Below are 27,680 nucleotides of genomic sequence, written 5' to 3'. Positions count from 1 at the left end.
CATCATCTTCATTGTCTCAGGGTCACAGACTCACACGAGCCCAGCCACATCTGGATCACAGGCAACCACTCTGCCCTGCCCTGGGTGTAACCTGCCCATCAACCAGCTGAGCTCAGAACCACCTCAGGGCTTCCTCGGATCGATTTTATCTGATTATATCCATGGGACGAGAAACCAGAAGTCCTGCTTGAAACTAACGTCAGTGCTTCACATCTTTCTCCAGAAAGCTTAATTCCCAGAACACCAAAAGGGACTGAACAGAGAAGTGCATGGTGACAGAGAGATAGGCCGGGAGACACAGCAGGAAGACAGACACGGAGATGCCCCATTTACTCTCTGTGGGAGTCCCTGGGCTGGGGGCTTGTGGGCTTGCTCTGTCTCTGCCATGGAGTTTCCCCCAATGCTTCACATTAAGTGGCTTCACGGGGCACCATCTGCTATAGCTCAGGTCTAGAATGTTCTCCAAAGGCCCATGTGTTAAAGGCTTATTCCCCAGCCCATGGTGCTATTGGGAAGCAGGACAACCTTTAAAAGGTAGAACCTACTGGGAGACCTTAGCTCTTGGGGGCATGTCCTTGAGGGGAGTTGTAGATTCCCAGTGTCTTCTCTCTAAGAGGAGCCAGCTTCCTCCTCCACACACTCATGGTATGTCATATCACCACAAGCCCCAAACCAAGAAGACCAATAGAGCGTGGGCCAAAATCCCAAACTGTGAGCCCCAAACCCTTTCATCTCTTTAAGTTGGTTGCCTTGGGTATTTTGTCACAGTAACACAAAAGACCAACAGACAGTCCTTCCTTCTGCAGAGCAGTGCAGGTTCTGTTTGTCATGGGTCCCTTACCCTGGGGTGTGTTCTTCAGGTCTGCAGAGTCATTATCAGACAAATGTCTCCGGATCATCCAGATCTTCAGGGCAAGGAAACCTGCAGATATGGCTACTCCCAAGGCCGTACCAATGATGGCGTATTTGAAATCTGAAGCACAGGGAAGAACTGAACTCAAGATTCAGCTGCCAGCCTCCAGGGGCCTTCCATGGCTCTGCATGAAGTTCAAGCTCATGTTCCTGGACCTTAACATCCCAGTGTCAACCTGCTTTGCTAGCCTTGTTTTCCACTCTCCGTTCCCAGCCCTTCCCGTATCCCCAGAGCCTCATCCCTGGTCTCTTCAGCTCTCAGAACTGTTCCCATCTTTAAGGGTCATTCAAGTTCAGCAAGACCTGGCCACCCCAGCTCTGGTGGTAGGCAGCTTGTTCCTTCTGGCTTCCTGCCATCCTACCTCACTTACCCCTGAATTCACTCATTGACTCGTCCATCAAGGATATGAACATTGTTGCTATGTGGTGAGCCTACAAGCTAATAGGGAAGGACCTGCACTGTCTTAGAGGAGCCTCGAGTCTGCTGAGAAAGTCAGGCAAAGGGCTCACACTAACGTCACATGACAGGTAGTTTGGATTGGTGTGGGAGCCGTGGGGCCGAGGGCCTTCTTAGAGGAGATGATGTGTGGATTGCTCCTTGCTAGTAAAGGCAAGCCTCAATGTGGGGAGGACAGGGACTGTGGGAAGGGGGCCGATGAGTAGGTGAGGACCAGGGAGAATGGCAGAGTCTACTGTAGAAGGTCCATAGATACAGGACAAGGCACTGGGGGAGCTAAGAATGCTGATCAGAGACAGTCAACACACAGAGGTGGCCTGATGGCTTGGGTCCCCAGATTAAAGCATTTCAGCCACTAAGTGGGCCTGTGGGCAAGATGTGTACTGGCTATCAAGAACAAACACCAGCATCTACCTGCATTCTTTGTAGGGTCTCGCCCCGACTCTGTTTACAGAACAAGCAGGGAGGCCACCTACCAATTGCAGCCTCAGCAGACTTGTCCATTGCTAGCACTTGAGCTCCTTCAACACCTGCAAAGAAAGAATCCCAAGCCTCGTTAGAAACCCACAGCCATGGCCGGGGAATTCCTCAGTGTGAGAGCAATTGCTACACAAGCATGAGAACCCAAGTTCAATCCTCAGCACCTACACTTTAAAAGGGAGGGGAGGCATGGTCACACATATGCCTATAACCAGTGTTGTAGTAGTAGGTCAGAGACAGAATGGCTACTGGGGCTTACTGGCTACCAGCACAGCTCTAGGGTCAGTAAGAAACCCCGTGTGGTGGTTTGAAAGAAAATGGACCCCAAAGGGAATGGCACTGTTAGGTGTGGCCTTGTTGGAGTAAGTGTGGTCTTGTTGAAGGAAGTGTGTCACTGTGGGGGTGGTCTCCTATGCTCAAGCTATGCCCAGTGTCATAGTTCACTTCCTGTGGCCTGAAGATCAAGATGTAGAACTCTCAGCTCCTTCTCCAGCACCACATCTGCTGCATGCTGCCATGTCCTACCATGATGATAATGAACTCTACCTCTGAAACTGTAAGCTAGCCCCACTTAAATATTTTCCTTTATAAGAGTTGCCCTGGTCATGGTGTCTCTTCACAGCAATAGAAACCCTAACTAAGACACCCTGTCTCAAGGAAGCAGGCAAAGAGTGATAGAATAAATGCACCCAATGTCCTCTTCTGGCCTTCACATAAATATGCACAAGTGCATGCATGCACACCCCCAGAGTGCACACGAGTGCACACATGCGCGCGCACACACATATACATCACACACACTAAAAATAACAAAAAGAAGCCCCCTACTGGTGGGGACAGAGGGCAGAGCTCCAGCTGGGAGGTTGTTGGCAAACAATTCCTCTTCATCTGTCTCCCCTTGACTACCACCCTCAAGAACTCAGTGGGTTTCTGGCTGCCACAGAGTCTCAAGGCCTTACTGAGATGCTCAAGTTTTACCCCAAAGCCGAGTTGAGGAATAAGATCCTGCTGGGCTCAGCACATTGTTCCTAAGCAGTTTCTAAGACCCCTATGCTGACCCCAGCCTACATCCTGGTCACTCTCACCACCCCTTGTAGTCTACCCAGGCGTCTTCTGCCATTGGGCCTCTCCCTCTGTCTGGTCCCTGCCGCTCCCCTCTCTGCTCTATGTTATTTCTTCCCTGGCTCCCCACACCCAGGTGAGCTGCCCCATCTGGGACCTCAACAGCCCTGTGCTTCCTCAACCTAGAAGTGACTAAGTCACTAACTACTAACTCAACGTTTACATACTGATGCTGTGCATTGGGTACCATGCTAGTAGCTTCTCAGCTAGTTATCGGAATGTATCTAGGTGATCTCCCACTGTCTGCACAGGAGTGTCCAGCATTTGACACAGCATCCAACACGTAGGAAGTATCCACAGATGTCGATGAATGAATGAATGAATGATAGAGACGGTAAAGTAAGGCCACCATGCAGAGATGCCTCATGAGTCTGGCGATTCCAGCCAGGACTTGGAGACCCCATTCAGTAGCAAACTGGTGGTCCCACAAACAGGCTACATAAGACTGTGGGCCTTGGAGAAGGCGGTCAATCCTCAGTCACTTATTCTGAGACAAATGTGTGCAGTCCAGTTGGTCATATAGTTAATACAGCAATCACTCTGTGACATGGGCCCTGTGCTTATCACAGTTTGATGAATGGGGAGCCAAAAATACTGAGGACTTAAAAATGTGCCCAAAGACCAAGAAAAGCAGAAAGAGGCAGGGCTGCCCTGGGAGCCCAGAAGCCATGTACCATATCTGCAGGAAATATAATCCAAGACTCCCTCCCCATGGGCACCTGAAACCACAGAGTCCCAAACTCTACATGCACCTTCTCTCCTACATATATACCTAGATAAAAAAATATTTACAATAATAGCCAATAATAAAGTAGGATGATCATGATGACATACTATAGAAAGTTATTTAGAATGTATGAAGTGTTCATTTCAGGAATTTTCCCGTTAAGCTTTTCAGATTGTGATAGACTGCAGATGATTGAAACTCCAGTAGATAAAACCAATGACAATGGGGGACATAATTCCATCCAGGCCAATGACCAAGCGGGCCTCAGCCTCAGCTCATGCACCTCAATGGGTCTCCCATGGGCGAGAGCAGGTGGCCTGGGCCCTTCCCACCTGAGCTCCCAGGAGGTTGACTCCTGGACCTCAACTCCCTAGGGGTGGAAGGGACAGAGACTCCGCTTGCCCAATCAGCAAAGACCTTTTCCATTCACCCGTGACCACTGACCACCCTCAGTGACCTCAGCACAATGTATGAAGCCAGAACTACAGAAAGGACAAAGGTGTTCTCTGTTTAGTGGGAAAGAGAATCATCACAACAGACCAGGATTTATTTTGAAAGATTGGCTTCACTTTTAATTGTATGTATAGGTGTGTGTCTGTGTGGGGGCACACGCATATGTGAGGGCATAGGGCTAAGGAGTCCAGTAGAAGGTGTCAGATCTCCTGTAGTGGGAGGTGGGGGGGGGGGTGGTACACGCATTAGTGAGCTGTCTGGCTTGGGTGCTGAGAACTCAACTCGGGTCCTCTGGAAGAGCAGGGAGTGATATTGACCAGTGAGCTTCTCCCCAGCTCCTAGGTTTGAAGTTGTATCTCACCCACTGGATGGGTGAACGAAGCCTGGGGATTTTGAAGCAAAAGCTCACAGCCTTGTTCTGACCACAGCTCCTTTTGGAGACAGATAAAGGTCTCTTTTCTACAGAATTCAAGCTTACACACACACACACACACACACACACACACACACACACACACCTGTGCATACACATACCACTGCATATAATGACCTTGATTTTCTCTGTGAGATGAAGCCCCCAATAAACTCTACTGCATGAACGTTTCCTTAAATTAACCTGGTAACTTGAACCACTTACAGACCTGTAAAAGACCTAGAACTGTACTGAAGGACTGTGGTCAAGAGAAGGATTTCAGGCAGATGCTCTGGCCTCAGAGCTACTGTGCTCTGTGTTCACATTGAGCCACACCCTCTGCAGACAGAAAGGCCTCTTTCTGTCTGTACTGGACAGAAGGTAGGAGCCAGGGAGGGCATCCTCTAGGGAGGCCAGGCCTCTAGGGGTCAGCCTGCCTTTGCTGCCCAATCATCGACTTCCTGGTTTCCATCTTTGGGTCTTCCCTTTGGTGACTGTAGCTTTTGCTGCAAGCATTTGTTGTGAATACTTTACACCAGACTCAGATGAAACTGACAAGGAAATAAGGACACACTTGAGAAAGCCAGATGCAGAGCCAACAGCCACAGCCACAGGCTGCAACAGGGCAGCTCAGACCACTGGGGAAGAGTGAAGAGATGACGGAGGGAAGCCCCAGTGCCAGAGCCCCAAGCCCTGCCCAGGCACCCCAGACAGCAGCCTGGTCCTGCCCTCTCCAGCTCTCATCCCAGTCAGCAGTACTGTCCAGGGTCACATTGTCCTGAACACTGGGCTCCTTCTGTGTAGCACGAATTGTTAGAAGGTCTTATTAATAAAAACAAACCGGAGCCAGGTATTGGAGTGAATGCTGGAAGATCAGAGAAGCAGAACAAGCCACAGCCACCTCACTTGGCCAATTTCTCAGCTGATCCTGTTTCCTCAGACTGGAAGCCTCTGAGTCCTCATCCAAGTGGATCTCAGCTGAACTGCTGCTCAAAAGCCTAAAAGCTTAACCGGCTCTAGCTCCTGTTCCTCACGCCTTATATATCTTTCTGCTTCCTGCCATCACTTCCTGGGATTAAAGGTGTGTGTCACCATGCCTGGCTGTTTCCAGTGTGGCTTTGAACTCACAGAAATCTGGATGGGTCTCTGCCTCCAGAAGGCTAGGATTAAAGGTGTATGTGCTACCATTTTCTGGCCTCTATATCTAGTGGCTGTTCTGTTCTCTGACCCCAGATAAGTTTATTAGGGTACACAATATATTGGGGGACACAATATATCACATTTCCCCTATTTTGTCTAAAATAATAAAAGGTTACAGTCAAGAATTACATTAACAATGTCTAGTCCATTATCATTTGACAGATTCAGACAAAAAACCCCTCTATTATATACATTAACAACGTCCAGTCCATTATCATTTGACAAATTCAGATAACAATTTTCATTACTTATCCTATTTAAAAAAAGTAGTTCCTTTTTAAAAGTAGATTCAATAATCTCCCTTTTTATCTTATCATATCCATATTCTTTTTTGAGTAGTTCTAAAAATCTACTGTTTATCTTATCTTTTTATTTTATTTTATTTTATTTTACAATACAATTCAGTTCTACATATCAGCCACGGATTCCCTTGTTCTCCCGCCCCCTCTCCTTCCCCCCCAGCCCACCCCCCATTCCCACCTCCTCCAGGGCAAAGCCTCCCCCGAGGACTGAGATCAACCTGGTAGACTCAGTCCAGGTAGGTCTAGTCACCTCCTCCCAGGCCGAACCAAGCGATCCTGCATAGGCCCCAGGTTTCAAACAGCCAACTCATGCAATGAGCACAGGACCTGGTCCCACTGCCTGGATGTCTCTCAAACAGATCAAGCCAATCAACTGTCTCACCCATTCAGAGGGCCTGATCCAGTTGGGGACCCCTCAGCCATTGGTTCATAGTTCATGTGTTTCCATTCATTTGGCTATTTGTCCCTGTGCTTTATCCAACCTTGGTCTCAACAATTCTCGCTCATATAAACCCTCCTCATTCTCGCTAATTGGACTCCCAGAGATCCACCCGGGGCCTAGCCATGGATCTCTGCATCCAAATCCCTCAGTCATTGGATGAGGTTTCTAGCACGACAGTTAGGGTGTTTGGCCATCCCATCACCAGAGTAGGTCTATCTTATCATTTCTATATCTTCCCTTTTTTTCAGAGTAGATTCAATGATCTACTTTTCTGTTTCTTTTTTCTTTTTCTTTTTTTAAACAAGAACCCTGTATCTAATCTCCTTTGTTTAGCTTTTTTTTTTACCATTAACAATTAACAACTTGTAACCAACCATCATAAACAATAGCAATTACCCATAAGCCATTGAATGACCAAAAAACACCCACCCCACCTCTTGGGAATGTGGACGTCGTTTTCTTATAATTACTTCCTGCTTTCTGGGGGCGAAGACATCTTTAGGGAATCCTGAAAAGAATTTTTTTGGGTTAATTGTCAAGTCCTGGGAGAGGTAGCTGTATCATTTGTTGTCCAGTCTCTACATGAAAATGTAGGACTCGTCTCAAGTCCTTGCTCGAGTAGTCTGTGAATCTGGATCATCTCAGCTAGCCATCTCAAAATTGTCATGAGCAGTTTGTAGTACAAAGCTGATCTTTCCATGGTGTTAATCAGCTTAATGGCTTTACCATAGTCCATGTGGAATCATCGTTGTGGGGTCCCATCATCCTTTTGAAGATTTCAAAGTTGCTGTTAGACGTGGTCATGGTTCTCTGCAGAATTTTTTTTTTTTTTGTGCCTCCTCTGTGGTTTGGAGCAATCACAGTCTGATAAATGTCTGCCTCTCAGAACCACAAATGTTCTTCCCTAGAAGAGAAACTCTTCACAGCAATTTCTCCCCACCATTTGTCTTGCCAAACTTTTCCAAACTGACCTTTGCCGATGCTTTCTTGTAACACGATGGTCCTGGCAATTCTTCTCTGAACCAGCAGCAGTAAACTCTTTGTCCCAGGAAGCAGCATCACTGCAGTCACCAACATGACGAGAAGGAGCCAGCAACTCGGAGCAGCAGCCGCTGCCTCCATGGTCCCACTGCTACTGTTTGTGGTTCGGCCCCAGCCGCAGCTTCTCCTTAGCAAGCCTCCTAGGCCGACCTCGAACTCAGGATCCTCCTGCCTCTGCCTCCTTCAGTAAATCTAACCAGTGTGCCACCCCAACTGGCAATGTGTAGCTCGGGTCTGAGCTGGGGCCCACAAGGCCACAGGCAAGCAGCTTTTTCATGAATTCGTACCACGAATGTTGGGCGCCAGATGTAACTCTAATCTTGAAAGGTCCTATTAATAAAATCAACCTGAAGCCAGGTATTGGGGTGAATGCTGGAAGATCAGAGAAGCAGAACAAGCCAGAGCTAACCTCACTTGGCCAATTTCTCAGCTGATCCTTTTTCCTCAGACTGGAAGCCTCTGAGTCCTCATCCAAATGGATCTCAGCTGAACTGCTGCTAAAAGCTTAAAAGCTTAACCAGGCTCTAGTTCCTGGTCCTCATGCCTTATATATCTTTCTGCTTCCTGCCATCACTTCTTGGGATTAAAGGTGTGTGTCACCATGCTTGGCTGTTTCCAGTGTGGATTTAAACTCACAGAGATCTGGATGGATCTCTGCCTCCAGAATACTAGGATTAAACGTGTGTGTGTGTGTGTGTGTGTGTGTGTGTGTGTGTGTGTGTGTGTGCCCCACCATTTTCTGCCCTCTATATCTAGTGGCTGTTCTGTTCTCTGACCCCCAGATAAGTTTATTAGGGTGCACAATATATTGGGGGACACAATATATCACCACACTTATGCTGGGTCCCAAGACCATGCCTCGTAGTCAGCTCAGCCCTCTGCAAGTTCCTGAGACACCATCCTCTCTGTACTATGTTCAGATCCCCTCTAAGCCTCGAGGCTTTCCACTAATTTCTGGAGCTTCCAGTTTGGGGAGTTCGTCCCTTAGGTCTGCATTACTGCTGAGCGGATACATTCCTGGAGACAAATTTAGTGAATCCAGCTGCGCACTGGAGCAATAATCCCTGCTAGCCAGCCCTCTGGCCACTCGGCGGCAGCCTTTCCCCTCCTCAGGGAGAAAAATCCTCCTGATCTGCCCTAGCTCCTTTGCTCTCTCTTGTCTCACTGGGAGGTCTAACCCTGCTCTCTAATGAGCCCCTGGGTGAGAATCTATCCACCAGGCGACCTGCCTCCTGCTCCGGTCACGAGCTGGAGGAGTCCCTCTTGGGCTGTAGACCCTCAGCAAGTCCCCGGCTCTGCAAAGTAGCTGGAGGATGGATGGCCCTAGCAGGGTTTGTCTTCCAGCACAGCCAGAGGACTGCAGGATGCCTTGCTCTGCACTGGGATGTGAGACCCTAGGAGGAAGCCCGAGCAAAGCCAGTAGAAGCTTCTGCCCACATGCACTGCAGGAGTCCTTGCAATGCTCAGGCAGGGCACAGTACTGGAACACAGGCTCCAAGACTCTCAAGCAATCCAGTGGGGCTGGGCCAGGATGTATGTGTCATGACTGCTGTCCCTAAGGCAAATGTCACCTGCTACCACTAGCCCCACGAGCCTGGTTGAGTGCTGTGTGTGTGTGTGTGTGTGTGTGTGTGTGTGTGTCTGTCTGTCTGTCTGTCTGTCTATCTGTCTGTCTCTCTGTCTCTCTCTATCACACACACACACACAGAGTGACCCAGCACTGTCCCTGATGAGCTGGGTACAGAAGTTGAGCACAGCCTCTGCTGCTGCCTTCTAGATGGACTTGCTAAGACCCTGAGGCTTTCCGGAGAAGCGGCCCACACAGCCTCCTAGACTGGGTAGGTGGCATCCTGCACATAAGAGCTCTCTTTCAGAGGAACTCACATCAAGACACTCAGTGGTCTCTATGGTGATATTTTATTTGTGCTGAAATGTGATTTTATTTGTATGTTAATAAATGAAGTTTGTCTGGAGATCGAGGTCATAACCAGCCAGGAACAGCAGTCAGGCAGTGGTAGCCCACACCCTTAATCCGATCACATGGCAGACAGAGTCTCTGTGTGGTCAAGGACACAGCCAAGCGTGGTGATACGAGCCTTTAATCCCAGTACCAACCATAGAGACATGGAGGTCTGTATAGACAGGCAGTGACAAGGAGGTCATGTGGTTGGGTTTAGAGCCAATGAGAAGGCAGAACAGAAAGGCAATAAAAAGACAAGTCAGGCAGGAAGAAACTCTGGGGAAGCAACGGTGGTGAGGTGGTTAAGATAAGGTAGTTGTGACTCTCTGATCTCTTAGGCTATTTACTTCTGTATTTGGCTCTGTGTTTCTTATTTAATAAGACTGTTTAGAAATTCATCTACAGGTCTTTCTACACCCCCATTGGGCCTGATGCTCTGCCCATACCAAAGCAACTTCAGATAAATTTGATGAGGGCATGAACAGAGCAGTCTGTCTCTGCAGCCCTCCAGCCCAGGGCCTGCTCTGCAGGGGGCTTCCAATACTGCAAGAGTAAATGGCTCTTGAGCTAGGGGTGCAGGTAAGTGGGTGGCAGAACACTTCCTTAGCATGCATGAAGTCCCACATCTCACTGTCAGCACTGGAAAGGGGGAGGAGACAAGAGGAAATGGCTTACCACGTGGCTTACCACGTGGCTCAAGCAGAAGAGGATGGGGCTGCCTCAGGAGAGCCAAGAGTGAGCCCAAGGCATAGTTTGGACTTGCCCATCTCTGTTGGAATCTGACCCGCTTAAAGCCCATCCCTGGCATCTGGGCTTCTTTGTGCTGTCCACCTGTTGGGTCCACCCTCACTGGGGGCTAACATTCCCTGCCACCTTATTTGGGCAGAATCAGGGTGTGTGATTCCCAGTTGTGGGCTAGTCGCCATGTGTCATTCTATAAGTATCTCAGCTAAAAATAGGGGTGGACGCCCTAAGTGTTTGTCAACTGATGCCTGGCCACATTCATCTTGGTACTTAAACATTGCAGGGTGGGCGGTGGGTCCTAACTTTAGATCTCATGAATTCCGACATTCCCAGCTAGAGGAAATGGACCTCAGATGTCAAGACCAGCATCCACCCTGTCATTAAAGAGTCCACAGACAAACAAGGAACCGGTAGCAGGCCAATTCAAAATGCCCTGAGGAGATCATGAGCTGCCAAAGAGTGAGCAGGGAGACTCGAATAAATGTCTGCCACCATCCTCGGTCCCTTGTCTGTTAGTAACATCTTGCTGTTCATCTGGGAAGCTGCTTTACATGATTCTTGTCAGGGGAAGACTGACTCCAGGATGGCCTTGCAAACCATACTGATCACTGACTTAGGGGATAGCCCTGATATACCTATCATCAAGGAAAATCAGGCTGTGGAGTGAGGTGGGAATGGAGAACACAGGCTGAAGTGGGGAGCTACTTAGGATAACTGCAGATAAGCCTGGTGAGAGCACGCTAGCCGAGCAAGCTCTTACCACCCCTGGGCCTTTACAGATGCTGTGGCCTTGGTACAGTGCTTTCCCTTGTCCTGATGTTCCGCATCACCTCTAAGAATTAGCACAAAAGTCACCTCTAGAAGTCCTCTGGAAGTCCCCTATTGGCTCTGCTGGTCCAGGCTCACTCCTGCACCCTCCTCAGACCTCTCCCCTTGTGACTTGCTCTGTACCAGTCGTACCAGCGGTACCAATAAGACAAGAAGAGCTGTTTTCCCAGGGCCAGGATGATAGCTGAGCCCCCTTGGAACTTGGATTCCCACCCCAGCTGTCAGAGAACAACAGAAGAAGGCAGCCCTGAGCTGACCCAGCCGTCGCTCCAAAGCTACTCGGTGTGAACCCAGAAGGAGCTTGAAGCCTTGAAGTGATAAGATCAAGTTTGTGAAAAGCGAAGTCAAGTTCAACCACAGAGATAAATGAGCGATAGCATTGCATGTGTGACTCTGAGCCTGGGAACAGCTACCAAGAACACCTCCATCTTCTGCAGTGGGCTGAGTCCTCAGGAGCCTGGGGCATGCTGGCACGTGGCTGGAACTGTGTAGCAGTTAAAAGAGGCTCAGAAAGGACCCTGGGAATGAAAAAATCAAAGGGGCAATCCAGCTGGGCTTCACGCCACTGTTTGATCCTGAGCCTTGCTTTTCTCCTGGGAGAATGGGGCCATTAGACCCTGGTATATAAGAAGTACTTGCCAGAGACACAGCTTTCCTCCCTGAGCTTGGAGGTCAGAGCAGAGCACAAAGCATGCTTTTTACGTCAGCCTGTTCGGTTGGTGTGAGTGAGGCAGCAGTTCCTTCCCTTCCTGGCCACTCATGGGCAAGTAAGCATCTAAGAAAAGCAAGGCCAGCAGCTCGGTCCCTTTGAGCCCTCCGCAGGGCTGTTTAAATGAGCCCGACAGTGACACATGTCTGCCATTATGTGGTATGTCTCAGCCTTTGTCCCAGTAGAACACTGGGGACACGATATCTAGCCTTGGTTATGTGGTCTTTTCCCTCCCACCGTCTGTGTGGCTTCCACTGAGGTCTAGAACTTGCTGTGATGGCATAACTTGCAGAAACCTCAGGCACCCTATCACGAGCCCCAAAACCACCAGAAGCAGCTTTTCCTAGGTCACCCTCTCTCTCATCACAGCCAGACAAACTAAGTAAACAGGATATCCCCCACATCCTCTGCAGGCTCTTCATACCCCAGTCTTTCTCTGGGACCAAGGACCCAGATTGGAGGATAGAGCTGTATGGATCAGAGCAAGAGAAAACATGGCAGAGAAGAGAGAGGGCAAGAAGAGAGGGCTACAGGCAGCAAGGGGCACAATGGCCGCCCCCTGGGACCCGGGGAGCCCTACCTGTGGAAAGAGTCCCCAGGGACTCAGAGCAATCTCTTGATCCACACACCTAGCCAAGGCCATGGACTTGAGACCCAGGAAGACAGGCAGTGAGTAGGTATGGTCGTACACAGGAACTCTGACTGTACATTCAGTCCACGGTGATGGGCCAGCAAAGAGGGGCAAGGGGACACGCACCCCTGCTGGGGTGTTGGGACACTTCTACAAGCTTACAGTTTAATTAAAGACGGGAGGGCTAATGGGAACCCATGAAAAGGGTGGGAAGGGTGACGAGGGCGGAGGAGGAGGAGGCAGGGATGAGGGCCAGGAGGCTTGAGAGGGGACTGAGAGTGTGAGAACCAAAGAGGTGGTTCCACGGGGCAGAGCTCTCAGGACACTGCCATAGAGGCTGTTACGAGCGTCCTCAGACAAGTATGGGGACAGTCCCACGGGTCACTTTGATGATCCGTGTTACTAAGTTGTCCACTGTGGTCCCGGGGGCCAGAGGGCATGGTCTTGCCCATGTTTTGTCCAGCTAGGACGCAGATGCCCCGGGCAGGAGTGAGAAGCAGGAAGCCGTAGAAGGCCACCAAACCAGCGAGGAGGCCAAGGGAGGCCATGAAACATGAGCAAGTGCCTCCACCTTCCAGAAATAGCACCATAATTAAGAGGGGAATGGTAACAGTGGGTGACCAAACAGCATCAAAACTGGGGCCCACATTGTTTCCCTGAGCAATCCTGGCTAATTAATTCTTAAAGATTCACACACACACTGGGATCCAAACACTCCGCTTCCAGAAGCCAAAGCAATCGATCTCTTCTCAGACTAATGGAGGGGCTGGAGGTGGGAGCTGGCTTGGGACTGAATGAGAACTTCTGCAAAACTGGAGAGTCCTGGGTGGGTCTGGGTTCATTCTTACCGGGAGGTGAAGACACGTACCAAACCACACCTAGAAAAGGAGTGGCTGCAAGTCTGGAGCGAGGGGATGGACACTGGAGGAAAGGGAGTCTGGTGGAGGCTAGCAAGGCGGGCAGTGCCCTCCAAGGGATTCTGGCCCTCAGCAGGCCCACACTCACTAGGGAGAAGGTTTGTCACATCTCCAAACCCATTAGTGAGTGCCTGAAAGCCTCCCTGTGACTCAGGGAGGGAAGAGGAGGCCACAGGTACAGAGGGGCACATGGTGGATACGCAGAACCAGGAATTCCCACTCTACCACCCATCACTCTACCAATGGATTTGGGCGGAGTACGGCGGTGTGCTGAGCTCAGCGCCACTGGCAGAGTGGGGCTGCGTGAATCCCCTGGCTGTGTGTGCCCTGAGAAAGAGGCAGGCAACAGCTGTCTTTGCACCTGTAAACATGCTACCCACTTAGACAATGTCTTCTTCTTTCCTGGTGGGAGAAGGAGAGGCTCTCAAGGGAGTGCTCAGACTGGGAAGGACGGTCCTCCCAGGCAGGGCAAAGGGGACCAGTTTATGAACGGAGAAAGGTCTGCAAGCCCATCCTGGAGCTTCGGCTCAGAGCTGCCTTTGTGGGGCTGTCTTGGCAGTGAGCAGGGAGGCAGGCTCAGTGCAGAATAACTAATTAATGATGGTAAAGTATCAGGAAAGAGGAAAGCGCTGCATAACCGCTAAGTGGTGGGGTTATTATTATTCATGCAATATTCATACTGTACTCTTCAGCCTTGGGAAGCTTTGCCTAGAGTCCCGAGGGACCTGCTGAGGGAAGCACATGCCCAGGCAGCAGAGCTGTGGGATGACAGCTGGCCTGGCCCACGAGAAGGGGCCACGACATTGCAGAGAAAGCAGCATCATATAGGAGTCCTAGGGTGAGGCTGCCAGCTACCCATCTGCCTCTGTTTACCAAGAGAGGCTGTTGAGTGGGCCCTGCTAGGCACTGGGCATCTTGCGCTAGGTATCTTTTTAAAGGCAGCTCCTGATGTTTGCAGAACTCAGGGTGTGTCACACATTTAAATATTTAAGCTACAAATCAAGACACTTGCTGTGTCTGCCTCACCCTACCCCTTCACTCAGAAACCCACAGTCCCCTTCTGAAGAGAGTTTTGCTGTAATTTTTCCAGAGGCAGCATGGGCAGAGCAAGAAGAAGCCAGTCTTGGCCTCAGCTGCTTGGAATCCCAGAACCTCGGGACTGGAGATGGGGCCTACTGCTGACAGATCCCTAACAGAGTCTCTTACCCAAGCTTGGCTTTCCCCTAGACTTCTGGGTGTTGCTAAATCATGTTCCAGCCTCATCACTTGGGGAGAGGAGACCCTGACTTCTGAGTATCTGGTCTGCTGGTGGCTGGAAAGAATAGCAATCTCTCCCTCCCTCCCTCTCTCGCCTCCAGGGCACTATTCTGAGGTTTCATCTGTCTTACCATATGCCTTTGCTTTCATTTGGGTGCTCCCATGCCCACACATGCCCTTCCCCACAACCGAGTGCTGACCGAAGCCCTGAACTTTGCAAATATTTCCTAGCAAGATCAAAAAGAGAAAGCACCTTTGCACTGTACATGCATGTGTGTGGGTGTGTGCATCTACATGTGAGTGCATGTGTGTGCGTGCGTGCGTGCTTGCGTGTGTGTGTGTGCGCGTGCGTGCGTGCGTGCGTGTGTGTGCATGCGTGCGTGCTTGCATGTATGTGTGTGTGTGTGTGCGCGTGCGTGCGTGTGTGTGTGTGTGTGTGTGTGTGTGTGTGTGTGTGTGTGTGTTCATGTACGTGTGTCCACAGTATCTGAGGACACAGAACAGAGTTCTCTCTGGTTGACTGTAATCCCAGGAAGAGACACAAACTGTTCAGGCTCATATGCCTGTACATGAGTGAACTTAGGTTTGAACCTGGGTCAGCCCAGCTCTGTGAATGTCTCACACTAGCATGGGGAGTGGGTCATCATTAGGAGTTGACCTATCTTCCAGGGTCACACACTGCTCAGCAGTCAGGGCTTGTCAATGCCATAGGAATCCCTTATGTCCAATGCCCCAGGATAGCTCAAGACTCTACACCAAGTCTCTCCATAATCCTTCCTAAGTCTGTTGAGCTGCCTGTGGCTGCTGCCAAGCAACATTGTGCCTGTCCTGCCAACATTATCCTCCAGTGGGGCTAGACCTTGACTGACCATCAGCTGTGACAGAAGCAACTGCTCAGACACACACTCAGCCTTGGCATGTGCACTACTTCTTGTGGGAAGCATGAATGAGGAGTGCAATTGGGCCTCAAGGGGCCAGCCTTGGCCCTGATGGCTCTGCACAGTTCTGGCCAGTCTTGGGGTGGGTGCAGCTGGACTCCAGGCAGACCCATAGGAGTGAGCAAACCCAGCTTTCCTTGCTGAGACTCTAATGGAATCAAATTTAATAAAAAGATCAGTTGAAGCAATTCTGGTAGATAAATGAGGGTCTGGATGTGAGATTAGGAGGAAGCACAGATAGTTTAATTTGGGAGCTGGTGAGAAAGCTGACTGATTATTCAGCCTGCTTTCTGTCTCTCAGCCATTTCCCCCTTTGTGGGGCACTTCTTCCCCTTTGGGATCTCCTGGGATCAAGGATGTATAGCTGAGGGATATTTGGTAGCACCAACACCTTCCAGGATAGTATCACTCCAAATCAACCATTCTCCACGGGCTTTGAAAGTCAGTGCACTCCTCTGAGTCTGGGGAAATGGAATGTGCTCACTTATTCCAGTTCCTCACACTAAAAATAGCTAAAATCCCTGTGTACCATATTTTTAAACAAATGCAAGTGAGACCTGAAAGGTAGAGAGAAGGCAGGCTGCCCAAGGACTCGAAGATTCCCGGAGTAACTAGAAAGTGGGTTCCCTTGGACTTCTTCCTGCATTGTCTATCTCAGACCAGACACCGATAAAGCTGCAGGGATGGGCATCTTCACTGTCAGTTTGGCAGGGTTTAAAATCTCCTGGAAGATGTACAGTGCATGTGTCTGTGATGGTGTTCCCACAGAAGGCTAACTGGAGATGGAAGATCCATGGGGAGCACTCCCATGGATTGGGAGCCCAGACTGAAAGGGTGATGGCAGATGAGAGCTGGTATTTCTCTCTGCTGCCTGGTCAGCCACATGCTCCCACAGCCATGAATTCTGCCATGATGGACACTATCCTAGCAAATCCCTAGCCAAAATAAACCCTTTCTCTCCTACGTTGCTTTTGTGGGCATTAGGTCACAGTGTTAAGGAAAGTAAACAATTCACCCAGTAGCCCAGAAACATCAAGAAGGCACACAAATAAGAGTCCCAAGAAAAGCCAGTTCTCATCCAGGCATGGCAGCATACGCCTATAATTCCAGTTTTCAGGCTAAGATGGGAGGACTTTGAGTTTGAGGCCAGCCTACATCACAACTTTGAGAACAACCTGAGCTGCATACTGAGACCCGGCAGGGAGAAAAAGCATGCCAGCAAGATGGAGGGAGAGAATCAGCCAGAAACTAGGATGAGCAGCATGGTGGACGCTCGCAAACGCAAAAGTGAATAAAAATGTATGCATCAAAAGGAATTATCAAAGAAATAAAACATTTATTAATGAAAATAGCACACGCCAAAACATGTGGACCACCGCTAACACTGCCCCGAGAGAGAAAACCACATCACTAAACTCTTGGGAAAGAAAGGTTCTAGTCCATAACCTGTCACTTCAAGAGACTCAAAGACACACAGCTCCATATGCTCAAAGCAAGCAGAGGGAGGTAAGTGACAGGATCATGATCAGAAATAAATTGAATTGAAAACAGAAAAGCCACATCGAAAATCAGTGAAACAGAGAACTGTTTCTTTGAAAATATGATCCAATTGAAAAATTTTGACAAGATTGACAAAGGAAACTTGAAAACAACAGTTACCAAAGTAAGGGATAAATTAAGACTATCATTCCGGAACCCGAGACATCAAAAATGCTGCTGCTGGTCATAACTGACAATAACAATAATTAACAATAACAACAATGAGAAGAAAATGTTATGAAATGCTCTATGGACCAAAATTTGCCAGTTTAGAAAAATGGATCAATTTCTCAAAACTTACAAACCACCAAAATTCACTCATCATGAACTATATGTCCTAAATAGCCTTAAGACTTACTAAGGAAATTGAACTTATTTTGTGAACATCCCCAAAGGAACAAGTAGACTCATACTCTTTCGTGAGATAAGTCTAGCAAGAATATAAAGAATTCTTTAATCCCAGCACTCGGGAGGCAGAGCCAGGCGGATCTCTGTGAGTTCGAGGCCAGCCTGGGCTACCAAGTGAGTTCCAGGAAAAGGCGCAAAGCCACACAGAGAAACCCTGTCTCGAAAAACAAAACAAAACAAAAAAACAAAGAATATAAAGAATTAACAGCAATTCTTTATAATGCTTTCCTGAAAAACGGAAGAGAAAGGAATGCCTTCAACCGCGTTTTGAAGTTGGTCTCACCCTAATATGAAATCCAGACAAAGACAACACAGCAGTGTGGGGAAACTCAGGAGCAGGTTACCAAACCCTGCCGGTTATCAAGGATTCAGTCAGTGTATACAGTAAACACCATGGCTAGCCGGGTGGTGGCACACGCCTTTAATCCCAGCACTCGGGAGGCAGAGGTAGGCGGATCTCTGTGAGTTCGAGGCCAGCCTGGTCTATAGGGTGAGATCCTGGAAAGGCGCAAAGTTACACAGAGAAATCCTGTCTCGGGGGAAAAAAAAACCAAAACCAAAACAGAAAAACACCATGGCTACGTGGAATTTTCTAGGACACAGACTGATTCAATATGTGAGCATCAGTCAGTGCCATCTGCCATGCCCACAGACAACAGAAGAAGAATCACATGACCACGTGTGCAATGCAGTAAATGCATGTGGCCACATTCTCTGATACTATGCTCATCCGTGAAAAAACCTCTCTTAAAACCAGAGACAGAGCCTGGTGGTGGTGGCGCACACCTTTAATTCCAGCACTCAGGAGGCAGAGCCAGGCGGACCTTTGTGAGTTCGAGGTCAGCCTGGTCTACAGAGTGAGATCCAGGACAGGCACCAAAACTACACAGAGAAACCATGTCTAAAAAAAAAAAAACAAACAAAAAAGAGATGGAGAGAAACTTCTTCACTGTCACGGAGACCATCTGCAAACTTACTTTCAGCTGACGTTGCTCTTAATCAGCAGTTATCAACCTGTGGGTTGTGACTCCCTACAGGGGTTGCATATCAGATATCCTGAATATCAGATATTTACATTATGATCCATAAAAGTAGCAAAATTGCAGTTATGAAGTAGCAATGAAGTAATGTAAATTAGGAACTATTTTAAAGGTAAAGGGGTTGTGGCATTAGGAAGGGTGAGAACCACTGCTCGTAACAGTGAGAAACAAGGCACCATCCCACTTGGATCAGGAACAACGCAGGGCATCTGCTGTCACTACTTCTTTTCAATGCAGTACTAGAAGTCCTAGCCAGGCCAGCAAGATAAGAATAGGGGGTAAATGCCACATTGCTTGGAATGGGGGATCCTGACCTCAACAATAACTCCTAGAATAAGTGGGTTCAACAAGGTGGTTGGACTCAGATCCACACACACAAACAGCAGGGCTTCTTTACATTCAACTATGCAAAGAAGGGAAGAAGGCCCTACAATTCATAATCCATCAAAAACACTTAGACGTTTGTCTGATCATATGTATTCATTCGTGTACCAAAACTTACAGCACTGAGGAGAGGAATCCAGAATATTAACAGATGAAGACACACTGAGCTCCTAGAAGATACATTCATAACAATGATGTCCTATTTCTCACAATTGCTCCACACCTTTATGCTGGTCATGTCAAAAAGCACAGTAAGTTTTTCTGTGAACATCCAAAGACTTTTTCAGATTCATGCGGCTAGAATTACTTTGAAGAAGAAAAAGAAGAAAGTAGCAGGGGCTGCTGTACAAACCAGAGACACTCTGTAGCTCGGGACTTGAGACTGCTCCCATGGCCGAGAGACAGACATGTATCAACACGAAGGAGAACGAAGGATGCACACATACAGCCATCTGCCTTTTGACAGAGGAATGGATTCAAGTCACTGGAGGAAGGATAGTTCTTTTTTTTTTTCCCAACCAACTATGTTGAAGCAATCAGAGACCTGCAGGCCAAAAAGCAATAACAACAAAATACAATAACAAATACAATATAATACACCTAAATAAAAGTTCTTAACACACACAGAGCTCAAAACGTGTCATAGTGGGCTGGGTTGATAGAATAGTGTATAAAGTGCTTGTACGCAGGCATGAGGACCTGAATTCAGAACCTCCAGCACCCACATCAAAAGCTGACACAATGATACATACCTGTAACCCCAGAGCTGGGGAAGCAGAGACAGGGAGATACTTGGAGCTCACTGGCCAGTGAGTCTAGCTGAATTGGTGAGTTTCAGATTCAAAAGAGACCCTATGCCAAAAAAGAAAATGGAAGGTACTAGAGAAAGACACCTGATGTTGACAGTGGCCTCTACACGGTCATATATATGACGTGCACACTGCACACACAGGCTCATATACACGTACGAACACATACATACAAAACACCCACAGACACAAAACAGATTTTAATGCAAAGCGTGAAACTGTACAAGACTCTGGACAAAAATCTTGAGGACTTAAAGGTAAAACTTCTCCTGCCTCATATCAAACGAAAAGCCTGTCAAAGACAAGTAACCCAGTAAGTTAAACTTCACTGACATTAGATACAGTCAGGCTGGAGAGAGTCACCGTGGTTAGACTTCCTGCTGCACTTCCAGAGGACTCCATACTGGTTCCAGGCACCCATGTCATGTGGCTTGCAAACTTCTGTAACTCCAGCCCCAAGGGATCTGAAGCCCGCTTCTGGCTTCTGCCAGCACAAACACACATGTGGCATGCACACATGTAGATATACACAGAAATACATAAATAAAAACAAAAAAATAAAATAAAGCCAGATATGGCTCTGCCTTTGCTCTCAGTACTTGGAAGACAGAGGCAAGTGGATCTCTATTCTAGTCTACGGAGTGGGTTCCAAGCCAGCCAGGACTACATAGTGAGACCCTGTCTCAAATGTTTAACTTAAAAATTAAAAAAAATAAATAAATAAGTCTTTACAATATTCAATACGCTCTGCGGCCACAGATTGGCAGATGGCACTCACACATCTAGATGATTCAAAGCACACCTGAAAGTCGACAGTAAAACCCAGCAACCAACCACAAAGAAAAGACTGAAGCCGGGGAGTAACTCGGTTAGAAAAGGGGATGGAGCCTGCTGTCTTGCTCTGTGCAGAAGCTGGCCCCGCCCACCTGCCCCAGGCTCTTCCCTCCCCACCCACCCACCCACTGGCGAAGAGGCCCTGGTGGCTGGCCGGCTGCAAAGGAGAAAGAACACACCGATTCTTTCTCAGATTCTTTCTCACACACGTCTCCTCACCGCAGAATCTAAAGCATCGTCTTGGCAAGAAACCGGAACAGGGGAAAAGCTGTCAGGAAAGATTCCTACAAAGATCTCAGGGACTAAGAGCCAAGGAATAAAGTGATGACTTTGACTCTGTAAGATAAAAACGAATTTAATTCTCTCTACCCCGGCCTCTGCCATCTTTTCATTATAAATTAAGGCAGTGGGGGAAAAAAAAAAGCCTCTCTCTTTCAATAACTCTGGCTCCTTCAGCGAAGGATGTTTTAGGCCCTGGAACGTAATTAAAGTGATATTGTATTCCTTTTATTCTCATGATTATAATAATACATAGAATTCTGCAGATGCTCCAACACCATTAAAACAAAGACAGATGGCTGACGTTTCTGCTGGAATTCAAGTCCATGGGAGCATTCTTACCACAGCACTGTCAAAGACACGGACCTCGAATAAAATGCAGAGGACTTTTACTAGATATTACCGATGGTTACTCTTAGAGCAATATTTTAGCACAACTTGAGCATATTGGTCATCTTGTATTTAAGAAGTTTTGATGACCACTTTCCAAGACCTAGTTTTGAGTCTTTTATCATAAGGTCAACAGGGCTTCAGCCTTTCTCATGCAATCTGTGCCTCCATCCACAAAGCTGACAATAACAGCGCTGGCCATGTTGCTTTTTAGTAGAAAAACGCATCACCCAAGTGTAAGCATTAGGGAGTATCAGGCAACCCCAAAATGAGGATTTCTGTGGCAGGGTGGGGCTTAACAGGAAGCCGTGTACTTCAAAACACCACTGGACTGAACAACCAAGGCCATGCATACCCCATCCTACAGAAGGCTAAAGTACTAGGGCTACCTCAGGCAGCACCTGCCCCTACAGCAAGCTGGTAAGAACCATTGTGGGAAATATTGAAATGTGATTCACAGATGATTCGATTATTTTATTAGCGCCATAGTTCCTAAGGCTGGTGACTGTATTATAGTTACGAAAGGGAATGGATTCAGTCTTCATTTTCAATTGACACGTTATGTTTGCGTGTATTAATAGGGTACAACGCAGTGATTCAACACATAGGTACAATGAGCAAAGGTCAGACGGGGAAAACTGGGAGTTTCGTTCCCTCTTCTCAGGCCCCTGTACTGGCCACTCGACACTCTCCTAGCTGTTCTGAATACTCTACAGATTGCTGCTGATTGCAGTCACCCTGTTGCTGGCAGAAGGCCAGCCCCACTTCCTGCCACGGACATGCACTGTGTCTGGTCTCCATCCTCCCTCTAACCCTCCCACCCTGCTCTGCTCTTCATGATGACTCTTTCAGAGCCTGCAGGTGTGATCACATGTGGTATCAGGTCATGTGATGTCCCTCCAGCTCCAACCACACTGCTGAGCCTGTCTCTAGTCTTAGGAAACACACACACAGAAGCATTTAGGGTTTCAGGAGAACCCTTGATATTGTACAGTCTGCCCTCAAATGGCTTATGGACTAAAACACACAGAAAGAAATACAAAGAAACTGGGGTGAACTCTTCTCAATAGTCAACCCCTCTGAGTATATGCACACTCCTTATTGTTCGTGCTTTTCTTTAAGTTTGAAATGGAAATTTGAACAAGGCAGTTTAAAAACCTTGAGAATGCTTTCATGGTGACACCCTTTCCGTTCTGAGCTGAGAGGCGCTTTGCTGTATAGCTTTGAGGCATCAAAATGTCCCATTTGGAATCTGAGCTCTGCCACTCTTATGTTCTATGAACTCTGAGAGGCTACTCTATCATTGTGTGCTTCTTTTTCCTCATTGGTCCCAGTGGGCATGACTACAAGAACAGCCCCTTTGGGGCTCTACTTGAGAGGTGAATGAGGCTGACGGGGCGGGTCTTAGGGAAGCACCACATGGGGTTAGCTCTCAGGAAGTGGGCTTCACCATGCTCTTGAGGAAATGTTCCAGGGAAAGAGGAAGGAGCTCTCAGAGTCCAGGAGATTCTAACAGCAATTAACTGTGCAACCTTACTGACAAGTGACAAAGAGCCATAAGCTATTTATTAAACCAGCGTGACAGTATCCAAATGTAGACAGATCCAGAACCGTGGCCCGGAACAGGCAGATCACTTGTCTATTAAATTCGGACTGAAAGGAAATAGCACTGCAAAGTGGTTATAAATGAAAGACTCCAAAGCAAACATTATGAGTGTCTCTATTATACACAGAAAAATAAAACTAGACCTTTGCATCAAGGCACACACACAAATACATTTCAGATACTCCTCTTGAATAATGCAGTCCATTTAAATAAGGTGAGTTTTAAATGGGGGGGGTTGGGGGGAAGGTGAGGGGGACGGGAGGGGGGAGAACAAGGGAATCCGTGGCTGATATGTAGAACTGAATTGTATTGCAAAATAAATTAAAATAAATAAAAAAATACTAAAAAAAATGTTTATTAGGCAATATTCTAATTTACTAACAAACTACTTGTTGGCTAGTTTCTACCTAGTGCTTGGTCAGCTGACGCAACCCAGACCACCTGCTCAGTGGTAGCCCCGCCCACAGTGAATCCCTCCCACATCATCAACAACCAAGACAATTCCCAGCAGACATAACGTTGACCAATCTTCATTGAGATCCCCTCTGTGTGGAGCAACATCCTGTTAAATGCTCTGGGAAGCTTTTACCCCATTATTTCATTAGAGTAAATTCTTTACCTGGAATTTCTGGGTCAAAGGTTGTGAACAGCTTCTGTTCCCCCCCAAATGTCTCTGTGAAGTTGAATCATTAAGTCCCCCTAATGCCTGATTCTGAGTGTATATCACGAATCAGACACTGTGCTAAGAGAACAGAAGGTGGTAGCAGGGTTAATTCTCTCAGCAGCCCTGGGAAGCGGAATGGATCATTAGCCACAACTAACAGATGAGGAGACTGAGCAGAGGGAAGGCAAAGATCAGAGCCAAGAGTGACATTCTGGAAGTCTAGTACTAACCTCACGGTCCTCACCATTACACAAAAGCACTAAAGGGTGGGATGTCCGGGCCACAGAGTGTAAAAAGGCACCCAGAGATCCCAGTACCCAAGGTGGCTTTCCATACATCTGTGGGGACTGACTGAGGCAGTGTGTTAGCCAGTCCTTAGCACTCCAAAAGCACCAAGACATGCCACATGCTATTACCTCTTTCAGAGTTTGTCAGCCTGAGCATCTCCAAAGCTTATAGTCTGAATTCTTCAACAAATTGCCTGTTTATATATTTTTACTTTATCCATTGGTTTTCTTAAATTCACACTCCCCTCCCCAATTCCCTGGAACAGACTAATCTGTATTTCTGTTGGCCCAAAGCAGAAATTAGAGATTCTGCTGGCTTCTGGCCCTTTGCTTGGCAGGATCAGCGAGTTTTGCTGTCCTGAGCACTCTTCTTCACTGCTTGCTGGTTCCACATGTCAGGGACCCATGTCCACATGTCTGTCTTGACATGCTAATTCCCAAGACCCAGGTCTGTGCTGCCCCTGCCTGGCATGGGCCCACATGGAGGGCAGCTGTGGGAATCTTTCTATCTATGTTCAGGATTCAGGCCACACCTCCAGAGACAGGAGACTGTCAGGAGTCAGTCTGTTTAGCTTTCCGTTTTGTTTAGTTTTCTGGAAAAGGCATCTTGAAGCATAAGCTGCTGTCTTTCTAAAGAAACAGCAGTGGTGTGCTGGTGGACGTGAGCACAGCTGCCTTCCAAAGAACTAGCAGTTGACATCCAGTTTGCAAAGCCGACCTTCTCCCCGTCACTGCCACCCACGTCTCTGCATATTTCTAACAGCTTTGCTGTACTTTTCTCCAGTTCTCCGTATTTCCTCCTCTCTGTGCTTCTCTAGGTTTTTTTGTTTTGTTTTTGTTTTTCTTTCCTGTTGGGACCACTTTACCCCTGCCTCTCTCCTTCCTTCTGCCTTTCAGGGCTTAGCAATAAAGGTGATTTCTAAAAATAAAGATGCTCCCGGGTCCACTCCACACAGTCACCAGGCATGGGGCGGCGACACCTGCCTATCTCTATTGTGCAGTCACCTTGATTTGGGTCACTTAAGTTTAACTCAGTTCTCTTGCGAGCCTATGAAGTGAACATTATTATCTCCCATTTCATTAGGGTCAGAAACTGAAACTCAGAGTGTCAGAAGCACATCCCAGTTTGTAATGAACACAGCCACGGTCGCAGCAGATTGTTCTTAGATAGCCTGGCGCTCTCCCTCCACACCACCCCTCCTCTCCTCGCTCAGCCCAGCCAACATTTGTTTGGAGGTAGCATCTGAAATGAAATGGAGACGGCGCTCACAATCCCACCCAAGCCAGCAAATCCATCTATCCTGAGGGATGTGTCACGATTCAGACGTGAAGCCCGTGGCTGTTCAGTCTACAATTCATGCTCACGAGGCTCCCAGGCTAGCAAAGGTTAACACCCACGCCCACTTCCATCACCTGCCTTCACTTACCCAAGAGGAAGAGGAGGACTCTCAGTATTGGGACCCTAGAGTCATAGCGGTGTTCTGTCCTGGCTCCTGAGAGATCGTGCAAGTGAGCCTCATGACCCCAGGCTCCAGGGATGGGAGCCAAGCCCCACGTGACTGAAAAGGAAGGAAGCTACAGCGGCAGCCAGAGGCTGTGGGTTCCTCTTGGCCCTTTGCAGGCAGGGGTGAGGGAAGTCCCTGTTATTTGGCCCCTGTCTGGTAGTGTGGATGGGAGGGAGTTAGTGTGTGCTGGTGAGGGTCCACCGCTGGATGCTGAAGCGGTCACTGTAAGTTCTCTGGCTCCCTCCCTGTAGCTCTAAGACTGAGGTGTCACTTCAGGTTGATTTCTTGCCCAAAGGCCCCTGCTGGAAGGTCATAAAGGAGGTTAGCACCTGACCTGCTGTGTATAGAAAGTCAGACCTTGAGTAGCCTCTCAGCCCTGGGGCCTGAAGAGTAGTGTTCACCACTGTGACCTCCCCTTCAGCCCTGACTCTGTAGTCACAGCATGGGGACTTCTGACTCTGGGGAGGCCTTTTAGTCTCCTCTCAGAATGGCAGGCATTGTTGCTGTTTCCTTGTGCTGCTAGAATCAAACCCAGGACCTGGGGTACGTGAGACAGAGACGCGCTCTGGCTACATCTTGACTCCTGTTCGGTCCCCCCCCCTCACCCCAGAGATAGCTCATTGTGTAGCCCAGGTTAGACCTACATTCTTGGTCACCCATTGAGGCCTTTTTCATGCTGTGCTTACAGATGTGTGCAACCCGGCCAAGGCGAGTAACTGTTTCTGATGCCCACACGAAAGTAGATAAGGATTGTAAAGTGAGTCAGCAGCATTGAAACACGGGTGTTAAAACGGTTTTTAAAAGGAACCTGTGATGAAGAAGAATGTGTGTTCCTTATCATAGAGCAGACAGCAGGATCCGTTCATAGATAAATGGCGGACGCCACTACATACTTTCAAGGATGTTTAGCTGTTTGCAAGGGCAGGGGTAGGAAGGAAAGTCCCCGACTCCTGCTCCTAATAGTCACCCACATGGTGACATCTCTGCAGCTCGTGTGCCATACACTTCTGCACTGATGGAAGAGAGTGCTGGGCTTCCCATCCAAGTTCTGCCCTGCACCCAAGCTGCTGCTTCTCCTCCAACTTTTGTCACGTCAGGAAGTCTCCTGCCCGCCTCCTGTGCCCGAGCCTTGCCCATGTGCCCGAGCCTTGCCCATGTGCCCGAGCCTTGCCCATGTGCCCGAGCCTTGCCTTGCCCATGTGCCCAAGCCTTGCCCATGTGCCCGAGCCTTGCCCATGTGCCTTTAGTGCAAAGTGGGAGGGTTGTCAAGCTGCCAGTGTTATGGGACATTTGCTAAAGTACAGATGGGGAAGAATTGAAGCACGGGTGGGTGGTTGATTGACTTAGAGCTCATCACCTAGTGACTAGAAGCATCCAGGTCACATTCACCTCTAACTACCCAAAATGGCCATACATGAGCTACAAGATAAATCTTAGAAATGTCAGAAGATGTGTGGCATACAGGTCATTTTTCTTAGCACAGTACAACCGAGTCACGGCTGTGGTAGTAATGAGCAGCTGAAGTTCAGCAGATTTGGAAATTTAAAAACGTTTTTAAGTGACTCCAAAGTCAAAAGCAGCTGGAGTCGAATGATGATGAAAACATGACATATCAGATTTCATAGAACATCAAAATTAATAATTAGATGGAAATATGTCGATGCAAATCCTGAGGAGAAAGGCAAGGAATGGGATGGTAGTGTGTGCCTGTAGGTCCAGCACTCGGGACGCAGGGCAGGAGGGTCAGGGTACCAAACCAGCCAGGACTGTACAGCAGAATGCTGTCTCAGTAGAGTAAACAAGAAAAGGAAAAGAGGGGCAGAAAAAGAAAAGGCTTCGCCGGGCGGTGGTGGCACACACCTTTAATCTCAGCACTGGGAGGCTGAGGCAGGCGGATCTCTGTGAGTTCGAGGCCAGCCTGGTCTACAGAGAGAGATCCAGGAAAGGTGCAAAGCTACACAGAGAAACCCTGTCTCGAAAAACCAAAAAAAAAAAAAAAAAAAAAAAAAAAAAAAAAAAAAAAAAAAGAAAAGAAAAGAAAAGGCTTCATAGCCAGTGTCAAAGGTGATAAAAACTAACATGCTTTTTCTCTCCCCATCAGCCCCCTCAAAAAGGGAAGATTAAATAAAACTATGAAAATGTAAAATAATGAGCCAGAGATGAAACACTCAGCAGGAAGGACAAACAAAGCTCTAAAGTTTCTTTTTGTAATAAAACTAATAATATGACAAACTTCTCAAAGACTGGATTAAAAGAGAACATCTTTAAAACATAGGCCGTGAAGAATAAAGGAAATATGAATGCAGAAAACACCAATCATGCAATGCTGGCAATATTAACAATTTTAGGTCATTAGATATAAAAAATTGGGGGAAGTGAAGACAATCTCAGGAAAATATGACT

The 27,680-nt window shown here is 48.0% G+C and overlaps 1 protein-coding gene across 1 annotated transcript in view; it reads right to left on the bottom strand.

Moving 5' to 3' along the window:
• Positions 1–25,291, bottom strand: part of Tmem273 (transmembrane protein 273) — a 37,969-nt gene extending 12,678 nt beyond the window's left edge. Inside the window, exons 1-3 of the mRNA XM_052733904.1 lie at positions 25,200–25,291; positions 1,846–1,899; positions 842–991 (exon numbers count right to left, since the gene is read on the bottom strand). Coding sequence (XP_052589864.1) covers positions 842–991; positions 1,846–1,873 — 178 coding nt within the window. The 5' untranslated portion in view covers positions 1,874–1,899; positions 25,200–25,291. The remainder of the gene's footprint in view (positions 1–841; positions 992–1,845; positions 1,900–25,199) is intronic.
• Between the last annotated feature and the right edge of the window lie 2,389 nt (positions 25,292–27,680).

The sequence above is a fragment of the Peromyscus californicus genome, unplaced genomic scaffold (genome assembly GCF_007827085.1).
Source record: "Peromyscus californicus insignis strain IS unplaced genomic scaffold, ASM782708v3 Scaffold_12__1_contigs__length_115047231, whole genome shotgun sequence".
Lineage (NCBI taxonomy): Eukaryota > Metazoa > Chordata > Mammalia > Rodentia > Cricetidae > Peromyscus > Peromyscus californicus.
The sequence above is the reverse complement of the archived record's forward strand: the minus strand, read 5'-3'. Positions and strand labels throughout refer to the sequence as shown.